Source organism: Oncorhynchus masou, chromosome 12 (genome assembly GCF_036934945.1).
Source record: "Oncorhynchus masou masou isolate Uvic2021 chromosome 12, UVic_Omas_1.1, whole genome shotgun sequence".
Lineage (NCBI taxonomy): Eukaryota > Metazoa > Chordata > Actinopteri > Salmoniformes > Salmonidae > Oncorhynchus > Oncorhynchus masou.
Window position 1 is genome coordinate 22085864 of NC_088223.1, and position 24078 is coordinate 22109941.

At 42.0% G+C, this 24078-nt stretch overlaps 1 protein-coding gene across 3 annotated transcripts in view; it reads left to right on the forward strand.

Moving 5' to 3' along the window:
- Positions 1 to 24078, forward strand: part of ptk2aa (protein tyrosine kinase 2aa) — a 159927-nt gene that overhangs the window by 16148 nt on the left and 119701 nt on the right. Inside the window, exon 1 of one of the 3 annotated variants that reach the window (XM_064979912.1) lies at positions 22908 to 23091. The exons of the other annotated variants lie outside the window; for them this stretch is intronic. Within the exon in view, the coding sequence (XP_064835984.1) occupies positions 23073 to 23091 (19 nt within the window). The 5' untranslated portion in view covers positions 22908 to 23072. Of the gene's footprint in view, positions 1 to 22907; positions 23092 to 24078 lie in introns of those variants that run through there. 3 annotated transcript variants of the gene reach the window in all.

Sequence of the window (24078 nt, forward strand, 5' to 3'; positions counted from 1 at the left end):
GTGATTCCATATGTGTTATTTCATAGTTTTGATGTCTTCACTATTATTCAACAATGTAGAAAATAGTAAAAATAAAGGAAACCCTGGAATGTGGAGGTACTGTATATGTATACTGAACAAAAATAAAAATGCAACAATTTCAAAGATTTTACTGAGTTACAGTTCATATAACGAAACCAGTCAATTGAAATAAATAAATTAGGCACTAATCTATGGATTTAACATGAATGGGCAGGGGTGCAGCTACAGTAAATTAATCTAGGGGAAACACTGAGTAGAGTTTACTATGGGAGGAAATGAACTCATAGTTAATCATGGTCCTGTGTGTACTCCGGGCTTTTTTGGCTTCCTTCCAAATGGCACTTTATTCCCCACCCAGTGCCCTAAAAAGCAGTGCACTTACACAATGTAGGGAACAGGGTGCTATTTGGGATGCAGGCTATGACTGGGCTGTGTTTTCAGAGCCGGGTCAGCAGAGAGCACCCCCCCCCCAGGCTGTTAGAGAGGGGTGATCTCATCCTTAGCCACCCTCATACATACACACAAGCACTGGCAGTCTAACACACACGCACGTGTAGACTCTGCCCTCACAAGGTCAGGACCTTGGTGTATGCCGGCTAGGGCCTTCTACAATGATGGATAGGGAGAGGTTGGGGGATCCCCTGTGGAATCTGTTGTCACTTAAGCAGCCCTGTATGATTTATATTTTCATGCCGTGGGGTTAGAAGGGTACTTAACTGGACTAGGTTGGGAGCAAATATAGTGGTGGTCTGAATAGGCCTGCATAGATATAGGCCTAAACAATCGGATCAGGGTATAGTTGCCCTTAGACACTAATCTTGGGTCAGTTTAGAATTTCTCCCACTAATGGTCAAGGTTGGATTAGGGAGGAGAAACTGATACTAGATGTGTACCAAGGTAATATTTGCTGGAGCTATGAACAACACTGAGTTACTACCTGCAAGTTAGGGTTGGTGGGTATGTTGTGGCTCACTTTAACCGAACACCGCAGAATCCCCCTTCAGGAGCCTGATGGACACTGGTTCCATCTGGCATCCTATTCTCCATGGGGTCCTGGCCTAGATTTAGTGCCCTGGCAGGCTGTGTGTGTGTCGCCTTATTGCTTACATCCTTAGATTTCATTATTATTGCTTATGACTGGCATCACCTGCTCACCAGAGAGGCCATAAGCATCATGGCCATGGCCCTTCTAAGTTCCACACATTGCATTAGTAGGCCAATTGATTCTAGGGAAGGCCGGCCCACTGTTGTGGACCCATATTGACTGTAGACTGGGCTTACCGTGGGACCTCTGGTTTATATTTCTGGCTCATCCCTAGACTATAAACACATTCAATATTATGTGACTCAGCTGAACAAAGGTTACTGTGTGTGTGTGTGTGTGTGTGTGTGTGTTGTGTAAGGTTGTGCTGTGCTTGTGTAATGTGACCAAGCTTGCAGAGAGCCAGTGTCAGTGACGCTGCATTGAGTCACAAAGATGAACTGAACAGAAACTATAGCTTAGCTTGGACTTTGTGACCCCGTGTCTGTGCACTTGCTCCCTGAGTCTGAGAGAGAAAGAGAAATGTGTCTGTCTTGTCGTTGCTTACCTCTCAACTGTGGGCTGAATGTCTGTTTACTCTAAGACACACCTGTTTTTTTTACTCTATTTACAATTCTAAAATGCTAAAATGATAGCTAAAATGACTTACATTTGAAAGATGTTAGGACTTTAAAAAGCTTGGTTAAGCTCAGTTAAATGCTCAGCAGTTGGGAAATAAATGGAAGAAGTGGGGCCCTAGACTCACAATCCATTCATTATAGTGTTACAACACATGTACAGTATTCTTGCCCACATAACCATATGAACAACACCCACTTTTCAGTTAGCAGACTTAGCTTAACCCTCCTGGCTCTATCAATGTTATGTGAGTAGAGAGTGAGACTGGGTCCACCACGGCACTACCACAAACAGGACTCATTCATTTACGGGTGTATTACTGCGAATTCCATCCTAGTCAAGCAAGGATGGGTTTATTTAATGCATTCCTCTCTCTCCCAATAACTTAAACAAAGGTGCTCACTGGCGTCTGCTAGGCAAATCAGATGATGTAAACTTTCGCTCTCTTGGATCTGGATATCAGTTAACGTTTTTCTGGAACGGACCTCAGAGGAAGGAGGGAGTGAGGAGATTATTTAAAAGAAAACACCTGGAAAATGACCATTGCCATTTCATCACAGCTAAAATAGTTTGTGTGACACTTCCCCTAGGTACAGGATCAGCTTCTCCTCCCCGAATCCTAACCATTAGTGGTGAAAATGTAAAACTGACACCAGATCAGCATATAAATGCAACTTTAATCTACACGCAGTGATAGAGGTGTTCAACCATGCTACCCTGCTACCCCAGACAGGCAAATGATTTAGTAGCCTAGTAGATCCTGGGACAGATAAAGGTTTGTGCTGCAGAACTCCCTTTGCTAGGTCACAGTCGCATGCGAGTGGTATTAATCAAAGTAAACAGCCACCGACCCTTAATGTTAGTCATATAGAATTGTTTTAAGATGTTCATACCGTGGATCATTTAGCTATTTGATTTAGAATTTTAGGACCCATGTAGGTATCAGGCCTGTCTGCCTCATTGTGGACCCACTGAAGTAACAGCAGCAGCAGGGGGATACCTTTGGGTTCAGAGTAGGGATGGACATGGTTATTGGGATATCCAAACAGACATTAGTATTCGATTGGGAGAGTATTCATTTAAAACAAAAAAAATAGGCCTGTTTTTTGGGGGGAGAGGCTTTGTCTAAAATAAAATAAAAATTATCTATGTGATGTTGCTCCATAGCCTACAAAGATACCATTGCATTCAACGTTTTAATACTCATTTTATGAGTGTGCCCTGTAAAAAAGACTCACTGGTAGACAACACACGTTTGACAGGTGTAGCTTGTTGTTGTTGGTCAATCAAAGCCGTGCTACAGTCAGAGGCTCCATGTGTAGCAAGTGACGTGGGAGATTTCTAGCTAATCAATGCAAAATACAATTAAAATGACGGAATTAAGTTTGCTAAATTAGGCATAGGCTACAATGAGCAACCAACAGGTAGGCTTGTGTTGTATCCAGATTGTCAGACCTTCATGCTGACCTTGTGTGTTTCCAGATTGTCAGACCTTCACACTGACCGTGTGCCATTCTGGGTCTTCATAATACTGGCACTGAACACAAGGGTTGCTATTTTCAAACCCCACTGAGCTTTTGTAATGCAAAGGTTAGCAATTAGAGGTCGACCGATTATGACTTTTCAATGCCGATACCGATTATTGGCGGACCAAAAAAACTGATACCGATTAATCGGCCAATTTTTACATTTTTTATTTGTAATAATGACAATTACAACAATACTGAATGAACACTTATTTTAACATAATATAATACATCAATAAAATCAATTTAGCCTCAAGTAAATAATGAAACATGTTCAATTTGGTTTAAATAATGCAAAAACAAAGTGTTGGAGAAGAAAGTAAAAGTGCAATATGTGCTATGTAAGAAAGCTAACGTTTCAGTTCCTTGCTCAGAACATGAGAACATATAAAAGCTGGTGGTTCATTTTAACATGAGTCTTCAATATTCCCAGGTAAGAAGTTTTAGGTTGTAGTTATTATAGGAATTATAGGACTATTTCCCTCTATACCATTTGTATTTCATTAACCTTTGACTATTAGATGTTCTTATAGACACTTTAGTATTGCCAGTGTAACAGTATAGCTTCCGTCCCTCTCCTCGCTCCTCCCTGGGCTCGAACCAGCAACACAACGACAACAGCCACCATCGAAGCAGCGTTACCCATGCAGAGCAAGGGGAACAACTACTAGAAGGCTCAGAGCGAGTGACGTTTGAAACGCTATTAGCGCGCGCTAACTAGCTAGCCATTTCACTTCGGTTATACCAGCCTCGTCTCGGGAGTTGATAGGCTTGAAGTCATAAACAGCACAATGCTTGATGCACAACGAAGAGCTGCTGGCAAAACGCACAAAAGTTCTGTTTGAATAACTGTTTATGCGCCTGCTTCTGCCTATCACCGCTCAGTCAGATACTTACAGTGGGGCAAAAAAGTATTTAGTCAGCCACCAATTGTGCAAGTTCTCCCACTTAAAAATATGATAGATGCCTGTAATTTTCATCATAGGTACACTTCAACTATGACAGACAAAATTAGAGAAAAAAATCCAGAAAATCACATGGTAGGATTTTTAAGTATTTGGTCACCTACAAATAAGCAAGATTTCTGGCTCTTACAGACCTGTAACTTCTTCTTTAAGAGGCTCCTCTGTCCTCCACTCGTTACCTGTATTAATGGCACCTGTTTGAACTTGTTATCAGTATAAAAGACAGCTGTCCACAACCTCAAACAGTCACACTCCAAACTCCCTTATGGCCAAGACCAAAGAGCTGTCAAAGGACACCAGAAAAAAAATTGTAGACCTGCACCAGGCTGGGAAGACTGAATCTGGAATAGGTAAGCAGCTTGGTTTGAAGAAATCAACTGTGGGAGCAATTATTAGGAAATGGAAGACATACAAGACCACTGATAATCTCCCTCGATCTGGGGCTCCACGCAAGATCTCACCCTGTGGGGTCAAAATGATCACAAGAATGGTGAGCAAAAATCCCAGAACCACACGGGGGGACCTAGTGAATGACCTGCAAAGAGCTGAGACCAAATTAACAAAGCCTACCATCAGTAACACACTACGCCACCAGGAACTCAAATCCTGTAGTGCCAGACGTGTCCCCCTGCTTAAGCCAGTACGTGTCAGGCCCGTCTGAAATTTGCTAGAGAGCATTTGGATGATCCAGAAGAAGATTGGGAGAATGTCATATGGTCAGATGAAACCAAAATATAACTTTTTGGTAAAAACTCAACTCGTCGTGTTTGGAGGACAAAGAATGCTGAGTTGCATCCAAAGAACACCATACCTACTGTGAAGCATGGGGGTGGAAACATCATGCTTTGGGGCTGTTTTTCTACAAAGGGACCAGGACGACTGATCCATGTAAAGATGAAACTTGGCTGGGTCTTTCAGCATGACAATGATCCCAAACACACCACCAGGGCAATGAAGGAGTGGCTTCGTAAGAAGCATTTCAAGGTCCTGGAGTGGCCTAGCCAGTCTCCAGATCTCAACCCCATAGAAAATCTTTGGAGGGAGTTCAAAGTCCGTGTTTCCCAGCAACAGCCCCAAAACATCACTGCTCTAGAGGAGATCTGCATGGAGGAATGGGCCAAAATACCAGCAACGGTGTGTGAAAACCTTGTGAAGACTTACAGAAAACGTTTGACCTCTGTCATTGCCAACAGAGGGTATATAACAAAGTATTGAGAAACTTATTGACCAAATGCTTATTTTCCACCATAATTTGCAAATAAATTCATTAAAAATCCTACAATGTGATTTTCCAGATTTTTTTCTTCTAATTTTGTCTGTCATAGTTGAACTGTACCTATGATGAAAATTACAGGCCTCTCATCTTTTTAAGTGGGAGAACTTGCACAATTGGTGGCTGACTAAATACTTTTTTGCCCCACTGTAGATACTTGTATGCTCAGTCAGATTATATGCAATGCAGGACACGCTAGATAATATCTAGTAATATCATCAACCATGTGTAGTTATCTAGTGATTATGATTGATTGTTTTTTATAAGATAAGTTGCTAGCTAGCATTAAACTTATCTTGGCTTACTGCATTCGTGTAACAGTCTCCTTGTGGAGTGCAACGAGAGAGAGGCAGGTTGTTATTGTGTTGGACTAGTTAACTGTAATGTTGCAAGATTGGATCCCTCGAGCCAACAGGGTGAAAATCTGTCGTTCTGCCCCTGATCGAGGCAGGTAACCCACCGTTCCTAGGCCGTCATTGAAAATAAGAATGTGATCTTAACTGACTTGCCTAGTTAAATAAAGCTAGAACAAAATAATAATAATAAAAAAAATAATAATAATCGGCAAATTGGCGCCGAAAAATATCGATTTCCGATTGTTATGTAAACTTGAAATCGGCCCTAATTAATCGGCCATTCCGATTAATCGGTCGACCTCTATTAGCAATGCTAACAAGTATATGTCAAGTCCCATAGGGAATGCTAACTAAATGATAACGAGTGCATTACGAAAATGTTATAGTCTCTGACCTAAAGTATTTGCATCACAGATATCCCAGCTCATAAAGTTACACAAGTAACTCCAAAATGCTACTCACAATTTCACAAACAAATATTAGACAGCAACGCTCCAGGAGGGGATTCTCTACTGTTACCAAGCGAAGATTGATTTTGAAAATAGCTAACCACTGAGCTAGCTACTAAATTAGCAAACCAAATGCACAACTGCAGAGCATTTAGACAGTTAACATAATAGTTATAAGATATCTAGCTGGCAAACATTTAGTTGTGAATTCCATACTGTAACTAGATCAGCTGGTGGGTGCTGCACCACTGAGTGACTCACAAGGCTCTGGTCTCTCTTCCTTGTGTGCTTGTAAACAAACACTGGGGACTACCGGTAAGCTTCGTAAATAAAAATGAATGCCTGTTTAACGTAGGTGGCTGGCTGTGGCCAAGAGCTTTGCTGTTGTCGTGTGTTTTTTTCATCATGCAATTGTCGTAAAGTAGGGGATGGTTCTTCTTCAAATGACTGAATACATTTGTTGTCTGCACAACTCTGAGGCACTTTTTGCACAACACTTGCATTTGGTTGAATTCGGTTTGCCTGTAACCAAAATACTGCCATACCACTGAAGATGCACTCTACTTTGGCACCAAATCGATCTCGTTAGCACTCGCTGCACTTATGTTTCCCAGGTTTACTGAGGTAGAGCCCTTTCTCTCCTCACCAGCCTCTAACCACATGCTCTCTATGTGGGGACGCTTGTGATTGGTCAGCATCCTCTGTGCATTTTGTTCATATTTTTTATTTAACCTTTATTTTGCATTTAGAGGGTGAATTAACGTCTAGTGCATCTCATTGGAGAAGGTGCTGTAGTCTAGATTTTGTTGTATTAACAGTGTCAAAGAAAGGAGAACATTTCATCCTCTTGTGATATGGATCTGGTCAAGATCTGAATTTGATGAATCGTGCAGCCATAGAAGACGTTAGGCTGGCCTACCTGTCCATATGTCTCCTCCTCCAGTCAGTCAGGCTGACAAGACGTTAGGCTGGTTTACCTCCATGGATAAGCCTTTCATTCTCCTGCTGTCTCTAACTCTTTCTCTCCGCCGAGCTAAACAGGGACAGACAGGCAGGCAGACAGGCAGGCAGGCAAACACACACACACACACACACACACACACACACACACACACACACACACACTACTTCTCTCCTCTCTCCCATGTACACACATTAACATACACTATCAGGAGGCAGAGACCGACACAGAGGAGTACTAGTTGCTCCCCTGAAAGTCAAGTGATGTCCGTGTGCATAAATGTGTGTGTAACCTAGCTAGCAGAACAGAGGCTCATGGCGGCTGGCTCTTACTGTAATCTCCAGAGAGAGCCATTAAGCTGCTTTGTTCCTCAATACTGCTCCAGTAACAACGTTTCAACTTCTTCTGAATCAATGGGAATGTTTTGAAAGGCTTTTTAATCTCTGCTATAATTGTAACCTTGACAGTTAGGTGTGTGTGTGTGTGTGACTGTGTGCGTAACTGTGTGTGTTAAAAATTTCTATGTGTGTGCGTATTTCTCTTCCTCTGGGGGAACCAAGGCCAGGCCTAATAGCAGAGGACAGTGACTGGAGCGTAGATTAACTTTTGCCTGCAGATCCCTTCCTGCCTTGGCTAAGAAGTTAGTTAAGAAACGGTGATGGCGTGGTGGGGAGCCATCAAAGTAAACAGCCTTAATCCTGATTTTGATCAAATTAAATAGCCTTAATCCTGACTTGATCAAGAGGGTAATCTTCTAGAGAAACTCAACAGAGATCCGCTGCAGCAGCTTACTCTTCTGTAGTGTAGGGTACTGTACCCAAATGGAAACAGATTAGGGTTGCGTCCCAATTGGCACCCTGTTCCCTATATCACTCCTGTGTGGGTAGTCCCGGACAGGCACATCTGATTCTACTTGTCAACTAATCAAACACTGCCCTATATAGTGCACTATATAGGAAATAGGGTGCCAATTGGGAGGCAGCATAACTGAAAGGGAAGGAGGAGGATGAATAGATGGAATAGTCCTCCTTGGAAATGAATTGCCTTTATAGTTTGAGGAACTATCTGGAATATTACAATGTCTATGAAATAGTTATTTCTGATTTTTGGTGTGTTGACTGAATGCTTGAATGCTACTATAAGTAGGGTTGCATATTTTGGGGAATATTCAGAGGTGGAAACCTTTTGTGGGAATTAATGGAAATATATGCAAATTATATTAATACCATTTAAATATAGATGTTTTTTGCATTGGATATATTTACCATATCATATGGAGACAACCATAAACCTTTTACCTTATCATGAGTAGACATAATTGCAAATGATTCAACCCTTCCAATAGAAATACATAAAAACTGTTTAGTTATGAATTGAACTTTAATTAAATGGGTTGACTCTTCACAAAGGATGATTTCACTAAACAACAAAAGGGAATATTGAATGAACCCCAATGATCCAGTGCATCTCCCAAAAATGTTTTCAACATACAGTACATCTGTAAAATGATAGTCTAGAAACTAAAGCTTTGGTTGTCTTCCTCTCAGGCCTCATCTTCACTGTCACTTTCCAACCTTGTTCAGGATGGCTCGTTGTCAGGCTCAAAAAGCCTCAAATTTGCCTGGATGGCCACCAATTTTTCAACCCTATTGGTCAGCCTGTTGCGTGCTTTGGTGTGTGTGTTCCCAAACAAGGACCAGTTGCGCTCTGAAGTGGCTGATGTTGGTGGGATTTGGAGGATGATGGAGGCAACAGGGGAAAGAGCCTCAGATCCTCAAAGTCCCTTCCACCAGGTGGCTGATGAGATATGTTGGCATGACTGCCATATTGCATCTCCAATCCAAAGCCCTTGCTGGAAGTGTACTACGCCAGACTGCCAAGAACCTTGCCCTCATCCAGGCCAAGGTGGCGAGACGGTAGTGATGACACGATAGGCCTTGTTCATCTCTGCACCAGACAGGATGTTCTTGCCAGCATTCTTGGGGTCCAACATGTACACTGCGGCGTGTATGGGCTTCAGGCAGAAGTCTTCATGCTTTTTGATGTATTTCATATCTGCAGTTTCCTCTGCTTGGAGCAACAGTGAAGTGTGCAGGGCAGTACGGCTTTCTTCTCTTACATCTGCAAGCAGAGTCTGAACATCAGACAGGATGGCATTGTCTCAGTCAATCCGTGCAATGGCTACTGCTATAGATTTCAGGAGTTTCATGCTCCTTACCACTCTCTCCCAAAATACATCATCCAGGAGGTTGGGGCTGTCCATATCGGCAGACTGTGATATGGCCATTTCTTGGAGAGAATCCTTCCCCTCCAGGAGGCTGTCAAACATGATGACAACACCACCCCAATGGGTGTTGCTGGGCAACTTCAATGTGGGGCTCTTATTCTTCTCACTTTGCTTGGTGAGGTAGTTTGTTTCTATAACTTGATGGCTCTTCACATACCTAACCATTTCCTTGGCTATCTTGTAGAGTGTATCCATTGTTTTCAGTTCCATGGTATCCTGGAGGAGCTGATTCAATGCATGAGCAGCACAACCAATGGATGTGATGTGAGGGTAGGACTCCTCCACTTTAGACCAAGCAGCCTTCATGTTCACAGCATTGTCTGTCACCAGTGCAAATATCTTCTGTGGTCAAAGGTCATTGATGACTGCCTTCAGCTCATCTTCAATGTAGAGACCAGGGTGTCTTTTGTGCTCTTGTAGAATACTGGATGAGGGGTTTAGATGATGCAGTTAATTATTTCTTGCCCACGAACATTCGACCACCCATCAGAGATGATTGTAATACAGTCTGCTGTATCTATGATTTGCTTGAACTTCACTTGAATCCAGCAAATGTGTAGATAAAGCATGTCTGGTTGGAGGGCTGTATGCTGGGCGAAGAACATTCAGAAATCTCTTGCCTGTGAGCATCAGAGGTGAACCAGTTGCATACACAGCTCGAGCAAGACATTCATCAGCATTTCTCTGACTCCAGGTGGACCATGAGCTGTTGCTATTGAAAAGGTGTCTGATTCATCATTTTCACCTTGAATAGAAGTAGAAGGACTTTTGTCAGAGGTTGCTTGTTTTGAGCGCTGAGGGAACTTTATGCACTTGGCTAGATGATTCTGCATCTTTGTTCACCACATATGATTTGGCACAGTATTTGCAAACGTACACAGCTTTTCCTTCTACATTAGCTGTAGTGGAATGTTTCCACACATCAGATCGTTCCCGTGGCATTTTCCTGTAAAGATTAGGAAAAAAGGAGTAAAAAACAACAACAAATACAATTCCATGTACAGATAAATAGTTAAGCAGTTAGATTAAACAACTCCTTTATGCACTTGGCTAGATGATTCTGCATGTATGGTGACAGGTTAATTAACACTCCTCAGTTAGCAGGCTCAAGCAAGCTAAAACCCACATGGTAGCAAATATTAACTAGCAGAAGTTGTTAACAAGTCAGAAATGATGGGATATGTGGGACGCTAGCGTCCCACCTCGACAACAGCCAATGAAATCATTTTGAAGATAAACCATTTTAAAGATCAATTTCTTGTGAATCCAGCAGCAGTGTCCACCTTCAAAGAGGTTTTATGGCGAAAGCACACCAAACGATTATGTTAGGTCAGCACCTAGTCACAGAAAACCATAAAGCCATTTTCCAGCCAAGGAGAGCCCTCAGAAAAGTCAGAAATAGCTATTAAATTAATCACTAACCTTTTGAGCTTCATCAGATGGCACTCACAGGACTTCATGTTACAAAATAAATGTGTGTTTTGTTCGATACAATTAATCTTTATGTCCAAAAACCTCATTTGAAATTGGTATGTTATGGTCAGAAATGCATTGTCTCAAACAAACATCTGGTGAAAGTGCAGAGAGCCACATCAATTTACAGAAATACTCATCATAAACATTGATAAAAGATACAAGTGTTATTCATGGACATATAGATAAACTTCTCCTTAATGGAACCGCTGTGTCAGATTTCAAAAACGCTTAATGGCGAAAGCACACCTTGCGATTATGTTTGGTCAGCGCCAAGTCACAGAAAAACAATCAGCAATTTTCCAAAGAAGGAGAGGTGTCACAAAAGTCAGAGAATAGCATTATAAATATTCACTTACCTTTGATGATCTTCATCAGAATGCACTCCCAGGAATCCCAGTTTCACAATAAATGTTTGTTTTGTTCGATGAAGTCCATAATTTATGTCCAAATACCTCCTTTTTGTTGGCACGTTTAGTACACAAATCCAAACTCAGGAGGCGTGGGCAAGTCCAGGTGAAAGTTCAGACGAAAAGTCGTATTAAAGTTCATAGAAACATGTCAAACGATGTGTAGAATCAATCTTTAGGATGTTTTTATCATAAATCTTCAATAATGTTTCAACCGGAGAATTCCTTTGTCTTTAGAAATGCAATGGAACGCAGGTCGCTCTCACGGGTGCGCACGTGATCAGCTCATGGCCTTCTGCCAGACCTCTGGTTGAAACAGATCTCATTCGCCCCCACTTCACAGTAGAAGCCTAAGGTTCTAAAGACTGTTGACATCGAGTGGAAGCCTTAGGAAGTGCAGTATGACCCCATAGACACTGTATATTCGATAGGCAATGACTTGAAAAACTACAAACCTCAGATTTCCCACTTCCTGGTTGGATTTTTTTTCTCAGTTTTTTTCCTCCCGTATGAGTTCTGTTATATTCACAGACATCATTCAAACAGTTTTAGAAACTTCAGAGTGTTTTCTATTGAAATGTACTAATTATATGCATATTCTAGCTTTTGGGCCTGAGTAGTAGGTAGTTTACACTGTGCACCTTATTATCCAAGCAACTCAATACTGCCCCCCAGTCCCAAAGACGTTAAACACACTTTACTGTAGGCTACTATTTACTAGTTAAAACTTCTTATGGATAAGTGGGGCGGTAGCGTCCCACCTGGCCAACAACCGGTGAAACTGCAGTGCGCGAAATTCAAGAATAGTAAATTCAAATATCTAAAATTCTTGAAAGTATATGTGTTATACATCAAAATAAAGCTTAACTTCTTGTTAATCCAGCCAAGGTGTCAGATTTCACAAAGGCTTTACGGCGAAAGCAAACCATGCGATTATCTGAGGACAGCGCCCCGCATACAAATGCATGACAAATCATATTTCAACCAGGCAGTTGCGATACGAAAGTCAGAAATAGCAATATTATATATGCCTTACCTTTTGAAGAGCTTCTTCTGTTGGCACTCCAAAGGATCTGTTACATTACAAATGGTGCTTTTGTTCGATAATGTCCTTCTTTATATCCATAAAAACTCAGTTTAGCTGGCACGCTTCAGTCAATAATCCACCGATTTCCCTCCTTCAAAATGCATGCAAAATTAATCCCAAACGTTACCAATAAATTTATCCAAACAAGTCAATCAATGTTTATAATCAAACCTTAGGTACCCTAATAAATTATCAAATTTAAGACGGAGAATCGTTATTGTCTTTACCGGAGATAATAACAAAGAACGCGCTTTCCTCCACGCGCGTGGAAACACTACAGCCAAAATGGGAGCTACTGAGAAAAACTACAACTTCTCCCTCATTTTTTCCAAAAACCAGCCTGAAACTCTTTCTAAAGACTGTTTTCATCTAGTGGAAGCCCTAGCAACTGCAATCAGGGAGGAGTTCAGTTCTATTATACCCACAGACATTATTTTAACAGTTTTAGAAACTTTAGTGTGTTTTCTATCCAAATCTACCAGTCATATGCATATGCTAGCTGCTGGGCCTGAGTAACAGACAGTTTACTCTGGGCACGCTTTTAATTTTGGAACCCTCTTCCCTACATAGTGCACTAATGCATTTGGGACACAGCTTAATGTATACAGGAAAGCATTTTCCCATTCTCTCCTAAAGGCTTTCCAATGGAGCTCCACACATCTGAACACACATCTCTTTGAATCCAGACGGCATCTCTCCCTTTATAATGCGTTTGAAGCTTACTGTGCCGGTGGAGGGAGAAAGTTGCATTCTGAGTCTCGCAGCAAGCCTTGAGGATGTTTCTGTCTTTCCGTTTGACTTCGAAGTTAGCACCGTTCACACTACTGAGCGGGCACACACACACAATCATACACAGCTAAGCAGCCAGTGCTCTGTGTTTGTGGACTCGTTACGTTTGAAGCGGATGCATTGGCAGGATTTCTTCCTGTCAGAAAGCAGCGGGAGTCTCTTTAACATCAAAGCTGGAGCCGCTTTCTCTTCTTAACACCAAACCGCTCTGCTGCCACTGCAATAGTGGAAAGAAAGAGGGTACCGATGGGGAGGCGGGTTGGAGAGATGGAGAGTGGGGGGAAAGGGAGGGAGGGAGGGAGGTTGAGTGAGAGTGGGGGGAGAGCTGGAGAGCGGGGGAAGGAGTCAGAGGGGGAGGGAGGAAGAGGTGGAAGGAGTGAGAGGGGGAGGGAGGAAGAGGTGGAAGGAGTGAGAGAGAAGAGATGAAGAGAGCGAGAGAGGATGCAGCAGCAGAACATCTGTATTCTCACAGGAGCATCCTGAGGAAAACTAACAATGTTTTAGTTACATTGTGTAAAGTTGTTTTTCGTTAACATCTTTCCGATCACTACTGTACCTGTTCACTAGAGAACAGGGTTTTGTTCTGTTTTTGTTATTATTAGCTGCAAGTCTTAGGATTGTAGAAGTTATTTATGGTGGTGTACAATGTCTCACTTTTTGTATGAAATACTTCCAAAGCAGCTGTAGGCCTATGGTATATTGATTTTACTGTGACAGGGTGAATGTGATGTGCTGGTGTTTGAGTATGCAGTACATGGGTTTTGGAACAATATGCTATTGTTTTCTGTTTGCTGACTTTAGAAACATCCCAGAACCACAGTATGGAAGGGAAATAGATATTTCAATTCAAGCATCCAAGTTTAATTTTGAGTACAAAAGGTCGTTGTCATGTATTGGCCCATCTCGTGGTTAATGGAATAAAGATGTTGTTTCCATTATGAGTTCTGTCATGTTATCTGTTTGCTTGACCCAAGACATTTTGTGTTTGTTAAGTCTTGGGCTTTTGTTTCATTGAACACATCTGATCTGCATCCCAAATGGCACCCTATTCCCGACATAGTGCACTACTTTTGACATTTACATTTTAGTCATGTAGGGAATATGGTGCCGTTTGGGATGCAGACCTGAAATTTGATGACATTGATTAGGTTATTGTGTTCGGATTAGAGGTCGACCGATTATGATTTTTCAACGCCGATACCGATTATTGGAGGACCAAAAAAAGCAGATTGTAAGGGTTTTCCTCTGGTGAAGGAGAAGCGGACCAAAATGCAGCGTGGTGGTTATTCATGTTCTTTAATAAAGGAACTAGACATGAAATAACTAACAAAACAATAAATGTACGAAAACCTAAACAGTCCTATCTGGTGAAAACACAGAGACAGGAACAATCACCCACAAACACACAGTGAAACCCAGGCTACCTAAATATGGTTCCCAATCAGAGACAATGACTAACAAACACATGCCTTTGATTGAGAACCATATCAGGCCAGACATAGAAATAGACAAACAAGACATCCAACATAGAATGCCCACTCAGACCACACCCTGACCAACCAAAATATAGAAACATACAAAGTAAACTATGGTCAGGGTGTGACACAGATACCGATTAATCGGCCGATTTTTCTTTTTTATTTATTTGTAATAATGACAATTACAACAATACTGAATGAACACTTATTTTAACTTAATATAATACATCAATAAAAATCCATTTAGCCTCAAATAAATAATTAAACATGTTCAATTTGGTTTAAATAATGCAAAAACATAGTGTTGGAGTAGTAACACTATGTAGTAACACTAGTAGTGCAATATGTGCCATGTAAAAAAGCTAACGTTTAAGTTCCTTACTCAGAACATGAGAACATATGAAAGTTGGTGGTTACTTTTAACATGACTTCAATATTCCAAGGTAAGAGGTTTTAGGTTGTAGTTAATATAGTATTTATAGGACTATTTCTCTCTATACCATTTTCTATTTCATATACCTTTGACTATTGGATGTTCTTATAGGCACTATAGGATTGCCAGTGTAACAGTATAGCTTCCGTCCCTCTCCTCGCCCATACCTGGGCTCGATCCAAGAACACATCAACAACAGCCACACCCGAAGCAGCGTTACCCATCTTCCACAAAAGCCGCGGCCCTTGCAGAGCAAGGGGAACAACCACTCCAAGTCTCAGAGCGAGTGACGTTTGAAACACTATTAGTGCACACCCCGCTAACTAGCTAGCCATTTTACATCGGTTACACCAGCCATTAGGCTGATAGGCTTGAAGTCATAAACAGCGCTGTGCTTGCGAAGAGCTGCTGGCAAAACGCACGAAAGTGCTGTTTGAATGAATGCTCAGTCATCGCTTAGTCAGACTGCTCTATCAAATCATAGACTTAATTATAACATAACACGCAGAAATACAAGCCTTTGGTCATTAATATGGTCGAATCCGGAAACTATCATTTTGAAAACAAAACGTTATTTCAGTGAAATACGAAACCGTGCGGTATTTTATCTAACGGGTGGCATCCCTAAGTCTAAATATTCTTGTTACATTGCACAACCTTCAATGTTATGTCATAATTACGTAAAATTCTGGCAAATTAGTTCGCAATGAGCTAGGCTGACCAAACTGTTGCATATACCCTGACTCTGCGTGCAATGAACGCAAGAAAAGTGCCACAATTTCATCTGGTTAATATTGCCTGCTAACCTGGATTTCTTTTAGCGAAATATGCCTGTTGAAAATTATATACTTCTGTGTATTGATTTTAAGAAAGGCATTGGTGTTTATGGTTAGGTACAGTTGTCCAACAATTGTGCTTTTTTCGCAAATGCGTTTTTCTTAAATCATCCCCCTGCGTTGCATCGATTATATGCAATGCAGGACACGCTAGACAAACTAGTAATATCATCAACCATGTGTAGTTATAACTAGTGATTATTTTTTTTATTTTTTTATTTTTACCTTTATTTTACTAGGCAAGTCAGTTAAGAACAAATTCTTATTTTCAATGACAGCCTAGGAACAGTGGGTTAACTGTCTGTTCAGGGGTAGAATGACAGATTTGTACCTTGTCAGCTCGGGGATTTGAACTTGCAACCTTCCGGTTATGAGTCCAACGCTCTAACCACTAGGCTACACTGCAGCCCATGATTTTCTTTATAAGATAAGTTTAATGCTAGCTAGCAACTTACCTTGGCTTCTACTGCATACGCGTAACAGGCAGGCTCCTCGTGGAGTGCAATGAGAGGCAGGTGGTTAGAGCATTGGACTGGTTAACTGTAAGGTCGCAAGATTGGATCCCCCGAACTGACAAGGTGAAAATCTGTTGTTCTGTCCCTGAACAAGGCAGTTAACCCACCATTCCTAGGCCGTCATTGAAAATAAGAATGTGTTCTTAACTGACTTGCCTCATTAAATAAAGGTATAAAATAAATTCGGCAAAATCGGCGCCCAAAAATACCAATTTCCGATTATTATGAAAACTTGAAATCGGCCCTAATTAACCTGCCATTCCGATTAATCGGTCAACTCCTAGTTCGGATAGGCTTTCCTAGGAACCATATCAAAATGAGTATGCTTGAGAGATAATGAAACCATTGGCTTTTATGGACTGAATTTAGGTTTTTCACAATCAAAGCTGAGGACTCTTGTAGAAATTCAGTTGAACCATCTAGAAAAATGAATGTAATTTATTCAGAATGCTGACTACATTACCACATGTTTAATGTATTTAATGTGCCGGTGGAGTACTGTCTGGAATCTGCTGGAGGCCATTTTGGAAGGTTGGGGCGGTTTGCCTCGGTTTTCCTTTGATGCGCACACACACACACACACACACACACACACACACACACACACACACACACACACACAGAGTAAAGAGTTTCCTCTAAGGCCTGGAAGGCATTTTCCCCCAGCCAGCTCAGAGGAAGAAGTCACAATCCAGCATATGTCAGGTTTGCACACATGAACACATCAGAGAGACTTCCTTTAGATTGCCTGACGATCTGACTGGGACTGACCGGACTCACTCACATCCTGTTGCCAAATTCCATAGATTGATAGGACTACTACACTCAACTAAATGTCTGTCAAAGTCATTATCATTATTATTGGTCACATTCATCTCCATGTAGTGTCTCAGATTAGTACGAGTTATGGGTTTGGTCTGTCAATAACTTTAAATTCTAATCCAGCTGTTGTCTATGTAAGAATAAATAACAATACATTTAATTAATAGCCTGCTTTTCATTTAAAGATGATTGCAACGTGCAAAGTATGCTGGTCAAAATCCATGTAGTGATCAGTGTGTATGTTACGGATACAGTTATCCTGTGTGTGTGTGTATCCTGTGTGTGTGTTTCTTTTCTCTCTTTCTCCCCTCACAGTTGAAAATCATCACTCCCCAATCAGTCAACAATCAATCATCAATCAGAAGACACACCTCCTACTATTTCCTAACCTATCACAGTTCCTTCTCCATGGTTTTAAAAACCCCATCATTTGTTTGTTCTAAAGCTCAATCTCTCTGTAAATGCCATGTCTGTAGGTCTGTGTTTCACTCTCGCTTTGTGTTGTAACCACTCTTTTGTTTAAACACCTCATAGCACTTTGTCATCACCTGTGAGTATTGTTTTTGGTTATGGTGTTTGTTTGTTGCTGGTGGGAAAAGGGGGAAACCAAGACAAGTCGCCCATGGGCATACACTACCCGTAGGTGAACTTTGTTAAATACACTAGTTAGAACTGGGCGGACCACCCACTGTATTTTTGGTTAGTTAGCTGTTGTTAAAGTAGGCTAGTCTAGCTTAGGGGTGTTTATGAATACTTATTGTTTCTTTCCTTGGGTCCAGCTCAGCCCCTTTTCCTGCTCCCCCCATTACCGTGTGTTTATAAATAAACCTGGAGTTTGACGGTAGATTTCTGTTGTCGTGGTTATTTCGTTCACATTTTTACTTTGTCACAATAATAATTTGCATGAGTTATGTTACGGGTCTCATTACCATCCCCCCTAGACTGTCGGGCCAAAAGGGATTCGTAACAGTGTAGTTGAGTTTGTAGGAAAGCAGGCTGTAGTTTGGTTAGTGCTCGCTTAGCCCTGGTCCATTCCCCAGGGGATTTGTGACACGTTGAAGAGCTTCACCTTCTGTTAAGACTCTTGAGCTAGCTGGCTGTTCACCATGTGCTGTTGCTCTAACTCCAAATCTCCTGTCACACTCAGTGCTGTGCTCACCCTGCTTTGTCTCCAGTGTCCATTTGTATAGAGCTTGACACACACACACACACACACACACACACACACACACACACACACACACACACACGTAGACTAGTAAGACTATATGTAATAAGTTGGGATGTAATATTCACTGATACCCATCTGTCCCCATCAGTCAATTGTTTTAGATATGACTGCATCAGTCTGCAGACCCCAAACGGATTCCAAATGTAGCATGTATTGGTCAGAAAATAGATTCAAATGTTCCGAATCGCCGATTCACTTTCTTTCTAAATTCTGAAAATACCTAATATTTTGTGACAACTATGTCCTCTCCTTCAGTGTGGATCTAAGCATGTAACTGTCAAATTCATTGATCTACAAGTCATTTTTCATGCTGAAAAACCCTAGCGAATATCAGTTCCGTGGACAGACTGCTCACTGTGCCCAGCTTCGCAAGCTGACCAACACAAGGTAGGCGGCTTGTTCCTTTTTTTAAATGTAACCTTTATTTAACTAGGCAAGTCAGTTAAGAACAGATTCTTATTTACAGTGACGGCCTAGGAACAGTGGGTTAACTGCCTTGTTCAGAACGCAGATTTTTACCTTGTCAGCTCTGGGATTCAATCTAGCAACCTTTTGGTTACGAGTCCAACACTCTAACCACTAGGCTACCTGCCAACCTCCCGATCTTGCACATCTGCACTTTCAGCATTCAAATGATAAAATGGCTTGAGTGATATTAGGTTGTCACTCAACTAATAAAGCCTATGTAATTTACTAGGTTATTGTTATCTATGCGATGTTGAAAATGGTGTAAAAGTAAGCTACTGGGGACACAACTCTGGCTATACCTGCTGAACAGGGCTTACAATAGATTTCATTTAGATTGTTCAGGTTCACTGTCAGCAATAGTTTTAGTAGTTTTGCTTTGAACAATCAGTGTATATGGTCCATTTTTAGACATGTAGTGTAAAGTTGATAATTTCATAACAAGGATTAACTTTTGCGAGGTGCAAAGCAAGGCCAAAGAGGAGTAGAAAAGAAGCTCACCAAAACATCCAAATGGTCAAAACCATTAGATTTTGAGATAGGGGTGAAAACCAAAGATGTGCTATATATTCATTGGCTATGTCAGGGTGGAGTGCTAATTTAGTTTATCCTACCATTTCTAATGATCTGCATACCAGTTATGATTTTCATATGTTTATTATAACTAGTTGTGTCTATTCAATATCTAATTGCCCACAAACGGAAGAATCACTAAACAGAGGCACTGTCCATTAGCACTACAGGCTTGATCTTGGAACACAGATTCCCTTGATGAATGATACAGCGAGATTTAACCACGGGGTGTGGTTAATATTGGGGGCACCGTTAGTTGTAATAGCGAATATGTTTTTAATAGTTACCTCCAAAAAATGATCTGTGAAGGCTTTTGCTATAACTTCCCCTTTAGTAATACCATGCATGGGTTTGAGACAAAGCAGCTCTTCACATACCTGCTCTGAGTCACAGTCTCTAATAGAGAAAGCAGCTCCTCACGTACCTGCTCTGAGTCACAGTATCCTATAGACAAAGCAGCTCCTCACGTACCTTCTCTGAGTCACAGTATCCGATAGACAAAGCAGCTCCTCACGTACCTGCTCTGAGTCACAGTATCCTATAGACAAAGCAGCTCCTCACGTACCTGCTCTGAGTCACAGTATCCTATAGACAAAGCAGCTCCTCACGTACCTGCTCTGAGTCACAGTATCCGATAGAGAAAGCAGCTCCTCACGTACCTGCTCTGAGTCACAGTATCCTATAGACAAAGCAGCTCCTCACGTACCTGCTCTGAGTCACAGTATCCTATAGACAAAGCAGCTCCTCACGTACCTGCTCTGAGTCACAGTATCCTATAGACAAAGCAGCTCCTCACGTACCTGCTCTGAGTCACAGTATCCGATAGAGAAAGCAGCTCCTCACGTACCTGCTCTGAGTCACAGTATCCGATAGAGAAAGCAGCTCCTCACGTACCTGCTCTGAGTCACAGTATCCTATAGGCAAAGCAGCTCCTCACGTACCTGCTCTGAGTCACAGTATCCTATAGACAAAGCAGCTCCTCACGTACCTGCTCTGAGTCACAGTATCCGATAGACAAAGCAGCTCCTCACGTACCTGCTCTGAGTCACAGTATCCTATAGACAAAGCAGCTCCTCACGTACCTGCTCTGAGTCACAGTATCCGATAGACAAAGCAGCTCCTCACGTACCTGCTCTGAGTCACAGTATCCTATAGAGAAAGCAGCTCCTCACGTACCTGCTCTGAGTCACAGTATCCTATAGACAAAGCAGCTCCTCACGTACCTGCTCTGAGTCACAGTATCCTATAGACAAAGCAGCTCCTCACGTACCTGCTCTGAGTCACAGTATCCGATAGACAAAGCAGCTCCTCACGTACCTGCCATACAGGTGCATCTTTTAATGCTACAGTTTGCTGCTCCTTGACATTTTCAACCAATGCGCCTTTCAACAGTTCTGGCAGACACAGGCAGACACAGGCATGTCTTTTATCTTTGAGGGGATTGTGTCTTTGTTAGGCAATCCATCTAATAAAGCCTGCGAACTACTGAGGACAGCCTCCTTGATATATTCCCCATGAGTAAATTATTTTCTATGTTTAGCAATGCACTGCGTAGCTTTGTAGCTTGATATTTGCTTACATGTAGATTTGTAAACATACTGCTTGTCTTTTCATCCCAGGACACGGCCCCCTTGATTCCTTAAGCCTTGTCCGCCTCATTCTTGAAGTTTTTCCCTCATGTCTCGTTTCAAAATGACACCGTGCACTTGATGTCAGGCAATTATTTTCGATCAACTTTCTTCTGAACACCATGGGTGGGCGTCCTAATCAGATCCCCACTCAATACATATGGGTCTGGTAAATTAAAATGCTGCCGGTCTAATGTCCAGCTCCACGTCACACACATACGTCAGTCAGCACAGACAGATACAGCTCATAGAGGCCCAGCCAATGAGCTCCATCAGCAGCACATTTGAATTTAGAATGAAAAATGAATGTGTTTATGCAACTAATGTTAGTGTATCGCATTGATTCATTCTCTAATCAAACCGAATCGCACCGAATCCTTTAAAAATATAACTTATTGTTCCTGTATCGGAGCCCATGTATCTAGAGATGTATCGAATCGTCTTGGAAGTCTATGCACAGTTGGGACAAAGCCAACACAGGACCCTTGTCTTGCCCTAAACAGCCGTCCTATTTTGATAAGTGCTTGGTGTGTAGGCAATGCTACACCTACTACCTTGACTTCACTCCCTCTAGTAGTCTAAGAGGGGATCACTGACACTTGTTCAAACGAGCTATCTATTAAACACACACACACACACACACACACACAGCAGGCTATATTGCTCCCTGTGTCCTCCTCACACTAGTCCTCACTAACACTAACAGCTCCACCTGTACTCTGGCTGTGAAGATACCACTATCGCACTTGTTTTTCCATGTCAAAAATGAAAACACAAAGCAGACCAAATTTTTTGTCAGTCCTTTAAAAATCTGCTGTATGTAAAATATTGTGTTCTATAGCTTGGAAAATAAATACGTGACTCTGGATGACAACATAATGATGTTTGTTTCCAACATTAGAGCTGTTTTCCTAAAGAAGTTAAATCTGCTTTGTGTTTTGTTTCCTTGCCACAATACTAACGCGTACCGTGATACTGGTATCGTCCCAGCCCTAACTTGTACCGTGGCCAGGTTGTTTGTTCCGTTGTGAAAACAAGACTCTTGATTGAAAAGTTGCCCGGAAGAGTCATTTGAGAAGATTAGTGGAAGAAATTCTGCCAATTGTAGGGAACTCAACACCCCCTTTTGAGTCCCCTCCATCACTCTTCTATCTATCTCTGTAAGGGTAGGGAGAGCGAGAGACCAGGCTATGTGTGATGGTCTACTGTGTGTAGACAGTAAGCGGTGTGATGGTAGATACAGGAAGTTGGTTGTCTGCTCTGAGCTGTCTCCATTGAGGGCTAACGGCCATGCACTGTGATGGACGGCTTTTGTTGGTGACGTGTGATTTACCCTCCTTTCTGTCTGTTTCCCTCTGTCTCTCCCTCTCCTCTTTTCCTCTTTTCCTCCCTTTCCCGCTCTCAATTCCCTCTATCTCTGTTTCTCACCCTGCTTTCTCCCCATTCCTCTCTCTATTCCCTCCTCCTCCTGCACTTCCCCTCTCACCTCCTCCTGCACTCCCCCTCGCTGCCCTCCCCTCTTCTTCAGAGAGACAAAGACTCCCGCCTCCTCCTGTTTCCATCCCCCCTCTCTCATCCCCCTCTCTCTGTCATTTGGAGGCAGTCCGTCCGCCGGCTGTGTGCGCACACTCATCTCTCACACACACACACACTCTCTCTCTCTGGCTCTCCATAGTCTGAGAAGGAAGGCTGCTCTGTTCTACATGGCAGGATATTGTTATTCATTCCATCTTGGTTAAGGCGTGTGAAGAAGGCACCACGTTGCTAGGGTCTCACAGCTTTGTGTACAAATAAGTAGATCATATATTCTTCTCTCTGGGCTTTTCTTCTTTTAATGGAAGGACTCTATCACGGTAAGGTTTTCTCTCTCTCTCTCGCTGCTGCTCTGTTCTCCTACGGTGTAGACTACACTGCTACCCTGCTGTGGTGTACGCTAGGCTAGCTTGCTGATTGGAACGGCATTTACAATATAGTGTTCTCCTCTGTGTGTGTATGTGTGATTTTAAGGTGATTTTTAATCTCCTATCTGTATTATCTGCCATTGTAGTGATATGGACACTTCATGTGGTCAGAAATTAAATTAATTGGACAATTATAACAGGTCTTAGCAGAGTATTTTAATGAGCATCATTTTGAGACACATTTAGGATGGTGATGGTAATGATAGCACATTATTTTGTTGGTTGATTATATTATATTTTCACGCAATCGTACAGGGGACCATCAGTGACATACAAAACATCAGCCTCTATTGAGGATTCATACTGTAGCTTGTTGTGCAGGGTTCAGCGTTAACAGAGGATTCATACTGTAGCTTGTTGTACAGGGTCCACCGTTAACAGAGGATTCATACTGTAACTTGCATGTGACTGAGATACAATACAACTTCTATTCATCCATTGAAACAGAAATGTATTTTTTGCTGTCTGTGCAGTACTTCTTCACAATCCAATGTTAATCTCTTGCTTGATGTCTACGGTCTTCTATTTCTGTAAAACTTCTCCTGACCTAATGGTTGTTCTAAATGGCCCCTATCCCCAATACATTGCACTACTTTTGACCAGGGCCCATAGGGGCTATAAGGAATAGTGTGCCATTTTGGGATGCAGACTGGGACACAAACTGCCTTTCTGGAGTGTCTGTTCAGTTCCTAATCCAAGCTGTAGATAATCATGTGTCAGTCCCAGTGATAAATGGCCCTGGTCACTGGAGTGAAGTGTGATCATGTGTGGGAGGGAGAGAGGCAGAGAGGGATGTAGGCGTGCAACAATCCTCTTCTTCCTCTGGTGGTGTCATATTTTCTACATTATATCAACTTCCTCATCCATAATTAATGGTGC